Consider the following 13,693-nt stretch of genomic DNA (forward strand, 5'->3'; position numbering starts at 1 on the left):
GTATTTATACAAAGTGATGCATGCTTTGAGGACAAACAAGAACATTTGTTAGAGCGGAACTTTTATTTTGCCCTCTGAAGATCATCTGAGATGATTTGGAGGGTTACTAATCAGACTTAATGGCGGTATCTGCAATCTTCTAAAGGTTGTAGCTGGCAAATCAATAAACAAAATCTTCAAAGTCTAATAATGACTTCTTAAAACATGCTTGAAAGGTTCTGTGCAATCCCTCATGCACATTTGCTAAAAGAGAAAGGTCTTCTTTAACAATAAAATGCTGCTTAAATAACATTTGGCCTATTAAGAAATGTCACACTGCTTGTGGGAGTGACAAGCTCTGTACCTGGGACAAGGTAAAGGTTTCATGCTCATCAATGCTGGCTTGACGCCTGCCTCAGGGCTCAACATTACAGAGATTGCAAGAACAGGTTGCAGGGGTCCTCCAGCACAGTATGCCTACAGTGCTGCCTGAAGGGGTACCATGGAAACCAAGCTTGACAGGTTTCAGGGGACCTGCCACTGCTTCAGGCCCTCCCTTTGACAGGCTGATGAAGACATCACAGCCATCTCCAAGGATGGACAAGTGAGTCTGTTAGGATGCCGGGGATTGGGCCTGACCTACATCAACTGACAGGATGAGTCCCCCACACGTTGTAAACTGAAATTGCTTTTAAAAATGGTGCCCATTATTCTAATAGATTTGCTTTAAAAGGGCTCGATAAAGGGATCATATTGTCAATGGAAAAACCCTAAACAACTAGAGCTTCAAAATAACATAACTGCTCATTAAAACATTCTTGTAAATAAAAATTAATAATTTAAGATTCTATTGATAGAATATTTATTTGTTTTTCCACACTTGTAACAAAATTTAAAGGACATTTTGTTCATAAAAATCTAAGAGCCCTCATAAAACCTAGTTTTTAACATAATGATGAATAGTTTTGATATTAGAGTTATATCAGACCTTCTCAAACATACTTTTTGGTAGATTTTCCACTTTAACAGATTAGAAAGAAAGCCCTTTTGAATTCTCAGGTCTAAATCCAATGGGACAGCCAATTGAACTAATTATGTTCAATCACACAGTGGAAATGCTAACGCGTATTGATCTTGTTGTCAGATTATTTTTTGGGACAAAACTGCTCAGTTGGAGCTCGGTTCACAATAATGTTTTATTTAGTGTAGAGGCACGAGAACGTCTCAATTTAAAGCAAATCCACATTATTGCCAGCTATTCTCCTGGAAAAAAAAACAAGTTATTCAATCCAAGCCAAATTGTGGCAAACAAATACTTTTAAAAATTATGTTAGCCGGAACAGGAAATGTGGACAGAATCCAGACTTGGAGGGGTTAAGCAAAGTATAGAAAGCAGAAGAGTTTAAACAGTAACCATCCCCACTTCCTTTTCCCCAGGGGAGTGAGTGTAGATAGCGATTGAAACAGTGAAGAAAAGCATTTGGTATTCATACATCTCATAAACTATTAATTTCAACTACAAAGAGTTCTGTCAAAACACTGATAAGGTCCAGGATTCCAGGTTCTATAGAATTTATACCGTCAGCTATTGACAACTTCTTTACAAGATCAAAGTTGGGACAGCAGACGCTCATTTTACACCCTCTGCAGCTCCAGCCTCTTTCCTCCGACTTCTTAATGAGACAATTACCAAAAGCACCATCTCATGGTCAGGAAACATATTAACTTTGTCACCCAAGTATTCTGCAAAATATTTAAGAGCGGCAAGAATGTAAAATAGTTGTAAGGCAAACAATGACCATTTTTCATGTCAGAGTCTTTCCTTCCCTCGGAAGGGGCATCTTTCATCAGTTATCATATCAAAAACAGATTTCCCCCATTTACCGAAAGCTTAATGACTTCATTTATATAGGAAAAAAAACGTGAAAATTTTGGCTATTATGTAAAAAAAAAAGTGCCCAACCAACTGCCCTTTGCAGTCCCCATGCTGCAATTAAAGAGCTGGTATCACTGGGTAGTCCAATAGTGCTACCCTGGGACATCATTAAAACTACTTTCAGTGTCCCAGGGAAACCAACAAATAGGAGAGGTTTTACTGGGGTTCACACACGACTGGCAATCTTGGTCATATTTCCATTCAATAATTTAGCCGAAGAGCGACTGTCAGCAATTATACACATGCGGTAATAATTACCCAGTAAATATGACTGAGATTTCACTGTGGTCATTTCGTTCCAAACTAATTAACGAGTCTATATCTTGGCTATCACTTTAATGTCCTGGAGACACGTAGTGTGCTTGCTGATAATTTAACATAATCCAGACACTTAGAAAGTGCTTTGAAAGTTTAAAACATGGGGAGGGGGTTCAACATGTCGATGCCTATGGATGTATATTGTCCATGTGTCGGAAATAATGTTGTGCACATTGGTCCAAGATTTGAACCGAAAAATCACACTTTGAGGCAAAAGGAGCCACGTAATCCTATAATTCTGTCCAATGATTCTCTTTTCCTCGCAAACACCGGTGTGTGCATCTTAAGTAAAACAGTTGGTGCATTTTTCAGACTGTCCTAGTTTCCCCTTGGGTTTAGGTGTGGCCTGCTCACTCCAATTGTACCACATAAGTAGCAAGTTTAAGAATGCCGTTCAACTTTCTGTCCGCACTCTCATCAGGTGGAATATTAACAATTAATGGCCACTTAGGGGCCTCTTCTCACCACCACTGGTATTTTACTAGCAGCAGCAAGTGTCCTGGTCACTCTTTTGTGGGTTTTTTTGCCCAACAGAGCCCCTGATTCTACCACGCAAGATACCCATCCTCACATGTTCCTCCCCTACATGCCCTCTCAAACACAGTCCTCTACCACCCTTGCCGGGACTTGCCAGACAGGTCCTGATGGAAGACCCCAATTTACCTTCTCTTCCGGCTCCATCAGCAATCGACGTGGGGGATTGCCTGTAGTCCCAGCAGTGGCCACCATTTCTGGTGGCGTTGCTGGGACGAGAGAGCTACCGCCCATCTGATTGACCTGCAACTCCCAGAGGCGGGACCTCTTCCCAGATGGGGCCAGAAGTCTCGTCCTGAGCCAATTAATGGCCATTAAATTGGCTCGGCGGGGGTGACCTGACCAAGCGGAGGTGGCTTGCCCCTGACTTTTCAATTGCCACCATCTCCACATAAAATTCCAACCATTGTGTCTGCTGCATTACAGTGACACAGGCATTGGATAGCTTTCAATGTAATACCCTTTATCGGTTCTGCAACCAAGCTTTATCATTGCTTTTGAACAAATAGCTTTTAAGATGCCATTAGTTTTCTGTTTCAGGGATGATATCCCCATTTGTCTAACTCTAAGCAATTTAGAAAAATGAGTGGAGGGAGTGGAAGTAACAAGTTTCATAGCACCTTCCAATATCATCGTTAACATACCTAGATGCTAAAGGGATTGACAGTATGTCAACGCTGGGGGACGGGTGTGAATATCAAGTGCTCCCAGCCTGGTAATCATAGAATAATACAGCAGAGAAGGAGGCCATTTGGCCCATTGTGCCCTGTGCCGGCTCTATGAAAGAACTAACCAATTAGTCCTTCCCCCTTGTTCTTGCCCTGTGGATCTGCAATCCTCTTCCCTACGATTATCCATCCAGTAGCCTTTTGAAGGTTACTATTGAATTTGCATTCCAGATCGTAACTTATTTCATTTATATGTAAAAAAAATTCTCAGTTCTCTTCTGGTTTTGTCAAAGGAACTCGAAGCAATTGAAGGTCCCTTCAGATACTTGAGTTACTTGGAAAATTGAAAGCCCACCTCTGTGCCTCTCAGTTGCTACAAATATTTGCCGCGACATCGAACAGGAGAATCTGCAGGATATGCTGTTCCAGCATTTCAGAATCAACTGTAAATGTAAAGTTCCCATAGCTGGTAGGAACTGGTCGGCCAGCTCAATGAACAAAAGGCCCTTGCTTTTTAGCAGCTTTGCAGGCTAGCTTTTTGTGGTCACTGGAGATTCAACCTAATCAATTTTGCCTTTTGCTACTCCCTGCCTTTCTATCTCCCCTCTTTGCAACACCCACCCCCGCTTGCAAATGTTACACCTCCCTATTGCCTAGGTGAGTGAAGACAGGGAGCCAGCAGTAAAGCACACAGGTGCCCGGTGTGAAGGTAAGCCGATATGACAGTGTCTATAGAGCAGATACAAGTCAGATCAGTTCTTCTGGCAGTGGTTCCTTGTTGGAGAGAAGAACTTATTCCCTAATGTGACCGGTACGTCATTTAGCTGCCTTTGTTGTTGTTAGCTTAAAGAGATAAACATCAAAAAGCCCCATGCAATTCATCTCAATAGGATTAATGTGCGAACATCTGCTGTAGTAATCAATAAGCTGTAATAATTTATTAAAGAGAAATTTATTCCAAGAGAGTGGAGCACAGTGCCTCATGTGGAGCTTCTAATCTTTCTGCTATGAAATGCACTCACCTAGTTTTCCTTTCCAGTTACTTTCACAAGTAACTTGCCCATGGTAGGAAAAAGTAGTGAACCATGGCAAGATTGTGCAAATTGACACACGCTTTTCTAGTATGTAAACAGTTAGGTGGGGGCGGAGAACATTCTGGCACATAGCCAGGATGTGCTTCGCAATCTCACCTTGGAATTAACCCTCCGAGCGCCGTCCTTCTCATTTCAGCACATCTGTTGGCAGATTTTTAATTAAGCTGTCCAATTAATATTGCTAAATGGGGAACTGCATCTTCCTCTAAGTAAGAGCTTCAGATTGAGATCAATGCAATTCCTGGGAATGTTTTCAGGCTGAAGGAATGCTCCGCGCGGCCGCTGAGCAGGAATTTGTCTCGCGTGAATAAGCCTTTCAGTTTAAGTCCTGTCAATAACTGACACACCGAGGTTACTCCGATTATCCCACCATCCGTCACCTTCAGGACTCTACCCGGCTATGAGTGAAGGAGCTTTGTCAACTGCTAGTCAGATCGCTCGGTGTCAGGTCCAGTATCTCAGGTTCTCACTTGGGGTGGGGGCAGGCGGGAAACTGGCTCTGAAGGTTCCAGGAAACCACAGAAACGTCCTTTCCTGCGCCCGTACTTAGCTGCAGTTTATTCCAAAAAACGATTTTGCTAATGAGGTGGAGGCTGGATTTTGCAAATCAATCCCTTTTGTTTTAAAAGAAAGATTAAGGAAGGGGTTAAGAACAAAGATCTTTCTCAACAGAGCCCAGTGTCAATGTTGGAGATTTGTGAAGGAATGTATGTCCTGCTCACCTGCATTCTGAGAAGAGGCTGAGACTAAATTATCCACAATGGAGGCGAAATAGGAAACTGGGGGGTGGTGGTGGGGGGTTCATGTTAAAGGTTTAATTAGAACACCAGAGACAGGATGTTAAAAATAAAATTCACTTTTATTGTTTGTACAAATTTTTCCATTCATTATAAATTTCAGAATCACCCATTACAACATTTATTTCAAACATTTGGTTACTATTGTGAATACTGAATTATTGAAATGAATCATAAAAAGGGATGAGGAGCAAATTATCCATACTTACAATGGGTTGCAATAGTTTTTACAGCTAGTAATTCCACTGTCAAACAACATTCAAATGTTCCCTCATAAATAATTAAAAATAGAAAGAAATATACAATACTAAGTGTTTTTGTTTTTCTGTAGTATGGAGGCAATTTACTTCTACGGCCTCTAGCAGAATACCAATAAATGAGTCAGCAGCAATTCTGCCTCTGAGGTTTCTCTGTGTTAAAATGGCTGCTGTACTTGCTTGTATAGCGCACACTGCACTTCAGAAATGACTTGTGAGTGGAGCGCTTTAAGGTGTTCGAGTGATGTCAAAAGATGCTAATTAAATGCAAATCTTTAAGTCTTTTTGAAGAGATCCCTATCGATCCACTGGATTGCCAACGCTGAGATTTGATCATAATTTATTGAGCGTGTGTTATTTTAATGGGGGCATTTCACTGCAATAGAATAGAACGTACAGAAAAATGTCTCTCCCCTCTATTCTCTCAGGCATTAAAATAGTAGTGCAAAATTGATTAACATATATTTAACTCATTTAAAATTGGGTTAGTCAAAGATGGTGGATGGACACTGTGATTTAAAATGCTCATTTTTTGTTATAAATCCAACATATCCCATGTATAACTGAAATGTCTAAAGACAGGTCTCGTGGCTCTAATTATGGCTGCAAATTGTAAGATGTGAAGCGTTTTTTTAATCAATCCAACCGCATCGTCAGCTAAAGCCTATCAAGAAAGGTAACAGATCAGCGTTACCTGGTCAGTTGGTCTGTCCTATTTCTCTCCTTTCACCCATAAATAAAAAGAAAGTCTTACATTTATATAGCTCCTTACAATGCCTCAGGAGGTCCCAAAGCGCTCTACAGCCAACGAGTTACTTTTGAAGAGTAGTCACTGTTGTAAGGCAGGAAATGCGTCAGCCAATTTTGCACAGCAAGCTCCCACAAACAGCAATGTCACAATCGCTAGATACTCTGTTTCTCTGAAACAAAAACAAAAACAGCTGGAAAAACTCAGCAGGTCTGACAGCATCTGCGGAGAGGAGCACAGTTAACGTTTCGAGTCCGTATGACTCTTTTGCTTATATCTCTGATTTTGATTGAGAGATAAATATTGGCCGGGCCACCAGGGATAATGCCCCTGCTCTTATTTGAAATGGTGCCATATGGGGTTCTTTATTTCCAACTGAGAGGGCAAATAGACCCTCGGTTTAATGTCTCATTCAAAAGGCGCATCTCGTAAAGTGCGGCACGACCCCAGTACTGCACTGGACTGTCAGCCTAGATTTTTGTAAATTTGGCATGAAGGATAAAAATGCTAACTACTCATATTGAAGCAGGACTTAATATAATGGGCATCAGAAACGCTTTCTTAATTGAATGGTTTGATAATGACTATTTCATCTGCAGACTTCACTTGTAAGAGTCATGTATTTGGGGCTAGAGTTTCTGCTTTGGGTGCAATCACTGATTCCGGAGCAAACTGCAACCATGTTAAAAAGTAATTTCTCTTCCTGAATTTCTGCTCGCTCAGTTTGCATATCGCTGAATACAAAATCGACCATGAACCAGCACAATCGGGCAAACTTTTAAAGTTTAACTTATTTTTAGGAAAAAAAAAACTTTGCTTTTAAGGAATATTCCTTGATATATTTAAGGGTGGTAACTTGGTGTGGCTTGTTTAATGCAGCTAAAAATGGACTGATCACAAAAAATAAGCATTTTAAATCACAGAGTCCATCCACCACCTGTGAATAACCCAATGTTAAAGGTAATTTTAAAAAGAAATACAATATTTTCTATCTAGATTGAGGTACAGTAGTCAATACCTTAGTAAATTAGAAAGAAATTTTTGAAAATGTACCTATTACACCTTGAAACCTCAAATGTTTCAGCTCCTCTAAGACTGACAAATGAGTGTGATGAATAGAAATATCCAAGTGATGAATTCACCCTGGGTCCACGGCCAATTTTATGGCTGGGACGTGCTTTCAGTGTGATTTATTTAAACTAGTGAAATAAAAAAAATCATGGAATCTCGAGTTGTGCTGATTGCAATTTGTGCTTAAGGTTTCATAATCTTTTGCACTGGCTATGTCAATATCTGGAGAATGGCACCAAAATCCAGGGGAACTTGGTTTTTGTGTTATGGTCTTGCCGGCACTACCTACCACCAACAATGCTACCAGAAATAAAAACGGATAAAGCTCGATTTCCAGAGCCTCATCCCCAATTTCTATTAGGTATCTGTTGCAGCTCGTCTCGAAGTTGGAAGCTTGTCAGTTGAAGTCCCACTCCAGACGTTTGACCACAAAATCTGGCCTGTCACTGACAGTGCCGTACTGAGGGAGTGCTGCGCTATCAGAGGTGCCATCTATTGGGTGCAATGTTAAAGTCAGGTGCCTCAGTTGGCGTTTCAAGTGGATGCAAAGAGCGTTATTTCAAAGAGCAGGAGAGTTCTCATTGGCCAATATTTATCCCTCAACTTTACAAAAATGGATTATCTGGTCTCAGTGCTGTTTGTGGAATCTTGCTGTGCACAAAATGGCTGCTGTGTTTCCCTATGTTGCAACAGTGATGACATTTCAAAGGCACAGGATGTTAAGTCATTTGGGGTGCCTGAAGTCTCGAAATGCAGTATAAAAAACACATTTTTTTTTGTATTTCCATCAACTGATAAAAAATTGTGTGCAGCAATCGCAGAACTTCCCAATATACATGCTCAGCCCACTCAGAAACAAAACTTCCATAATTTAAACCTATAAAAGCTGTTTAAAAAAAATGCTTGGAGTGGAACTCCATCGCTCCTCAAGGCTTAATGTATCTAGGAGGTTTCATCACAAGACCTTAGCCACCCCGCCCACCACACACCCACCATTGGCTGCTTGAAGTATCCATCAGTGTTGAGCCTCTCCTTCCCACCAATTGGAAAGCAAACAGCCTCTTCATTATCCAATTGGATGACAGTAAGTCAAGCTGCCATTCTCCCCATATTCTTTGCAACTGAGAAATTAAGGTGTCCTGAGAAATAGGGAAACAACAACTTATATTTATACAGCACCTTTAATGTAATGCAGCATCTCAAAGTACTGAAACAGGAGCATTGTCAAACAAAACATGACACCGAGTGACATAAGGAGATATTAGGTCAGATGATCAAAAGTTTAGTCAAAGAGGTAGGATTAAAGGAGTGTCTTAAAGAAGGTAAGAGAGCTAGAAAGGTGCAGAGATGTAGGAAGGGTATTCCAGAGCTTGGAGCCCAGGCAACTGAAAGCAATTAAAATCGAGGATGCATGAAGCCAGAATTAGATGAGTGCAGATATCTTGGAAGAGTGAGGGTCTGGAGGAGTTTAGAGAGATAGGGAGGAGTCAGGCCATCAAGGGATTTGAAAAGAAGGGTGAGAATTTTAAAATCATGATGCTGCTTGACCACAGGAGCAAAGTAAAATGTACATAGGATTGCCAATCCTCCTGGATTGTCTTCACGTCTCCAGGAATTCAACAATCATCTCCAGGGTACAGCTGCAACCAATACATGGAAGAAAAATTATCGAAAGGCTTTTTTTTATATAAAAGTAGCTTCCTATTTTCTCTGGACACTTTTATTTCTCATTTACAAAGCTGTGGGGAAAATGGCGGATTGACTGTCATCCAATCGGATAATGAAGAGTTTGTTTGCTTTCCAATTGGTGGAAGGTGGGACACCACGTGGATGATGCATCAGGCAACCAATGATGGGAGTGGGGAGGTGGGAAGGTTGGAGGTCATGTGATTAAACCTCCTGGACTATATCCAACCAGAATTGGCAGTGCGAATAATATACCTTGGTTTTAACAAATGAAACACTTTGAAGGTCCAGTCTTGCATGTAGGGCGGAACTTAATGCTCTCCCCCTGGCAGTGTTGGTGGCGGGCGGGTGCTTAGTCAGGCGGTAGGGTGCTGGGTGAGGACCCCGTCGCTTTCACTCCTTTGCCTTGGTTAATTTCAGGACTGGAAGACTCGTGAATGATCTTCTTGCTCGGCCACCAACTGAGGCCCTTAAGTGGGAAATTAATGCTCACTTCAGGGCCTCATCCCGCCACTGCTGGTATTCACCCAGCGGCTGGCAAGGGACTCATTACGCTGGAAGCCTGAAACGTAAACCCTGTTGGGGGTGCTTGGTGGCTTCCGGGGTTCGGGAGGGGGGGGTGGTCCCTTGTTCAAAGGCAAGTGGCAAGTGTCAGTGTTTGATCGAGGGACCCTGTCTTGGGAAGGGGTGGTCCCATCAACAGCCACCACCCTGCCCTTGCTGCTGACCTCCCTCCCCCTCCTCTACCACACCCCCACACGCCTAGCTATCCATCACTCATCCATGGCAGGTTCCCTTGGCAATCCTGGGGCTTAGGCAGGTGCATTACCAGCAGCAGCCATCGCCTCCTCAGTGGCGCTGCCAAATAATGAAGAGTTACCAGTCCCTGACTGGACAGCTGCCCGACTGTTGCCATGTTGTGAACAGGCCGCTAGGAGGTAACTTCAGTCTCGGCTGTTCAACAACCACTCCCCTTTAGCAAGCAACTGACTGAATTCTCTTCTTAAAGTAACAAATGTGTCATGCAACCTATGGTAGCTGGCAACTGTGGCAGTGTGGCACATTGAGTAAGTTTTTACAGAATAGCAGTGTCACCCGCTCTGGGTGTCAACTTAAACGTACCTGCGCTGTGGAATGGGGCGGGTTTGATTTAAAATACATCTTTAATGCCCTGCCTTTAGTCAATGGGGCATCAGGTCGAGTGGGATATATAACAGGTGCCCAACGTGTGCCAGCTCTGTTCCTGCTGAGCACAATGGGTTAAAGATCCCCCTGTCGTGTGTTAAATACAATTCCCGGCCTCGTGAAATAGTAACTCTTAAGTTTTAACAATTACCTTGTCAAGTGGAAGTTCACAGGGGCTCCAGCAGTTCAAGAAGGCAGCTCACCATCACGTTCTCAAGGGCAGTTAGGGATGGGCAATAAATGCTGGCCTAGCCAGCGACGTCCACGTCCCATGAACGAATATTTTTTTATAAAGTTTTATTCCTCAGCAAATTCCAAAAATGGAAATGGGATGGGGGTTTCTCCTGGCATATCTGGTGTGGAGTCCGAACAGCTCTGGGCTGAGCGAACTCTCTAATGAGCCGCTTATATAATAGAGATGTCAAAGTTACCAAATTCTTTAGCGTGGTGACATCTTTGGGACCCGATCTGCATCTTAAAAGCAGCAGGACCCCGCTTCCCTCCTGCCGTTGTCCCGCTTGCAAGCTCAGTGTGGGTTAACATCAGGATACAATAGTAAGGCAGCAGGGTCACAGAAGCTAAGCAACTGTCCTCATCCTGACTGCTGCCCCCCAAACCCCTGCCCCAAAGAGTTACTGCCAGGCAGGAGGGATTAAAATCGAGGGAGGGCCGTACTGCAGACAACAACGTTCTTTTAAAATGAAGGCAAGTAAGGCAATTTTTCTTTGGACATGCAAACGCACAGAGAGCCACAATATCACAGCTACTCCTATCCTGTCATTCCACTCAGAAGTATTTCCTTTTCCATCTCGTAGTGGGGCCAAGAACCTTACTTATGTTAACCAAACATTCTTCAGACACTTCAAAGAACTCTGGAGCAGAGAGTAAAAAATGTTTATAATGCAAATAAATAGCTTATAAATCATTAGCTAACAGCTGCTTGGCACTTCAATTCGCATTCACAGACATAAAACTCCTGGCTCCGTGATTCATTGAGAAGTAAATGGCTAAGATGGACATCAGTATGACCAACAGCACAGTTCATCAGCAAAGGCACTACTGATCTCTGATGCAGCGCTCAAAAATTTAGTGTGTTCCAAAATGTTCCTAAATTATCAAATGTAGTTGCTAACGTAACAAATTGCAGACTCCAGGACAATTAAGCAGCATTGTGCAACTGGAAATACCTTAAAGCACAAATAATATCTAATGTTTCCTATTCAGTCTTCGTCCTTTTGCCATTTGGGAAATTCAATGCAGTGGAATCACTTATGAAGGTGATGGAATCTCACACGGTACCAACAGGCAAAATCTGAGCTGACCTGTGTGTTGTGACGTCGTCCTGTGGGTTCTCATTGTTACAATTCCTCGTCGACGCTTTGTGAAGTGCCCCTCCACAAATGCCCCTCCGATGCTTCCTGCAATTCAATTCTGTGAGGCTCATGTGCACGCTCCGAATGCCTGGGAATCCTCTGAGCACATGGGTGGCTGAGCCCATGACTTTCCATTCACGGAATACACTGGGTGGCAGGCCTGCGACTTCCCCTTTGCCCACAGTCTTCAAGCAAGGCTCCCGGACTCCAGACAAACTCCTAGAACTGGCACTGCCTGGCACAATCTGGCAGCTTCCAAACTGGCAAGGAGCAAAGCCTTGTTTTATTCCGTGCCCTTAACATTGAAAAACACAGGAGGATTTCAAAGAATGAGAAAATCCAACCACAGCGCCTGGCCGAAATCGAAACTCTGTTCACGGTGAGGTGAGGTCTTTTTGATGGACCGAGAGTTGGTGCAAAAACCTGGTGCGTGACTCTCGGGAGGAAGGGAGAGAGGCAGGGGAAAAGAATTAAAGAAAGAGAAATGACTAGGAACCGGAAAGCTAGAAGTGCCGAGTGGATGATCCATCTCGGCCTCCTCCGGGGGTCCCCAGCATCACAGATGCCAGTCTTCAGCCAATTTGATTCACTCCACGTGATGTCAAGAAACGGCTGAAAGCACTGGATACTGCAAAGTACTGCGGAGTGAAACCGGTCTTTGGCAGCAACATGTTAAGTGGGTGACTAACAAATTGGTAGCCTGTTTGGAGGAAAGTTAGGCAGGGTATAAAACTGGCGGTCAATTTGTAGTGCTCTAAATTCAGCGCAAAAAGAATAATTTCATGCCAGACTGTCAAAAGGACAAGGTGGTTTTTTTCCTCTGGGAAGGTAGCTTTCTGCCTTTGCTGCTTGGGCTGTAATCAGGTGCATCCTTCACTGAACTCACCTGACTCAACAGAACTCAAGTGGGGGCAGTGTTATTAAATGGTGGGCACACCGTCAGATTATTGACGAGCAGCAAAGGCACAAATCGACCCCAATCCCTCAGGACACAAGAAAAGAAAACAACGGCCAGTGAAGGCAAAAATATCGCAAGGGACCTTAAATTGATCCAAACACACAAATTATACCATCGCATTTAAAATATTGCACATATTTCCACTGAATGATGCAAAAGTCATTTTTAAACCTCGGCTTTGATTAAGATGGACACCCAAACCCACAGAGACAAGAAGTTCTAAAGTGGACAGTTCAAAGTGGGAACTCTCAATGTCGCTTTCAGCCAAACAATCGAGCAGTCCATCTTGCTCCGCGAGCTATGAATTGCCTTTCTTCTTCTTAACAGGAGTGAGGCCGTTGCTCATTTTCAGTTCGGCGTGCTGCACCTGTTAAAACAAACAGACGTCATGTTCCAGTTTGGTATCCCCAGTACTTGGCATGTTAATGGCTCCCTGAGGAGAGCCCAAAGGAAACCTCCAGAAGGTTCAAAGGTAATGAATCAGTTCTAGGGTAGGAAAGCATAGGGTATTAATTGTAGGAAGGAGACTTGACTCATGTTTGGATTGTAGATGCAGATCTCAGTTGGTTGAATTGTTTGTCCAGGTCCAGCCTATACTGGGTGCACTCTGCAAGGTCTGCAGTTGATTAGCAGTTTAAAACAATAGCTGTATAGAAAAACTCAACCTATATGTTAAACATGGGACTCTAATTTGTTAGTCTGTCACTTGTCTTTTTTAGTCATGCTTTTCTCAATCTGTGGGTCTTTTCTTTCATTTTCATGGATGTACATAATACAAGTCCTCAAACCCTAGCTCAGTTACGAACAAGAACCTTACGCTACAGCCACGACTGCACACACGAGAAGTCTGATGAAATGCAGGAAGAAAAAGCCACATTATTGAAACAGTTTACAGTCATGCTGCAGGATGAGGTTGTACCCAAGAACTAAAGTCAGTCGAGGCATCTCAATGATTGGGGAAAGTTGTCTCTCCTTGTGGTCTCAGTCTCAGGCTCAGTGTGAACAAAATGCAGGATGGGTTGGCTTGCTTTATTCGAAAGTGGCTAGGTGGCATTTTACCTCGCTGACCTGAGTTACAGTCAATGTACG

At 42.9% G+C, this 13,693-nt stretch overlaps 1 protein-coding gene across 1 annotated transcript in view; it reads right to left on the reverse strand.

Moving 5' to 3' along the window:
* Positions 1-5,369: 5,369 nt before the first annotated feature.
* The window catches only part of LOC144668399 (multiple C2 and transmembrane domain-containing protein 2-like), a 474,049-nt gene continuing 465,725 nt past the window's right edge, over positions 5,370-13,693 (reverse strand). The window contains exon 23 of the mRNA XM_078530407.1: positions 5,370-12,971. Within this exon, the coding sequence (XP_078386533.1) occupies positions 12,903-12,971 (69 nt within the window). The 3' untranslated portion in view covers positions 5,370-12,902. The remainder of the gene's footprint in view (positions 12,972-13,693) is intronic.

The sequence above is a fragment of the Cetorhinus maximus genome, chromosome 26 (assembly GCF_964194155.1).
Source record: "Cetorhinus maximus chromosome 26, sCetMax3.hap1.1, whole genome shotgun sequence".
Classification (NCBI taxonomy): Eukaryota; Metazoa; Chordata; class Chondrichthyes; order Lamniformes; family Cetorhinidae; genus Cetorhinus; species Cetorhinus maximus.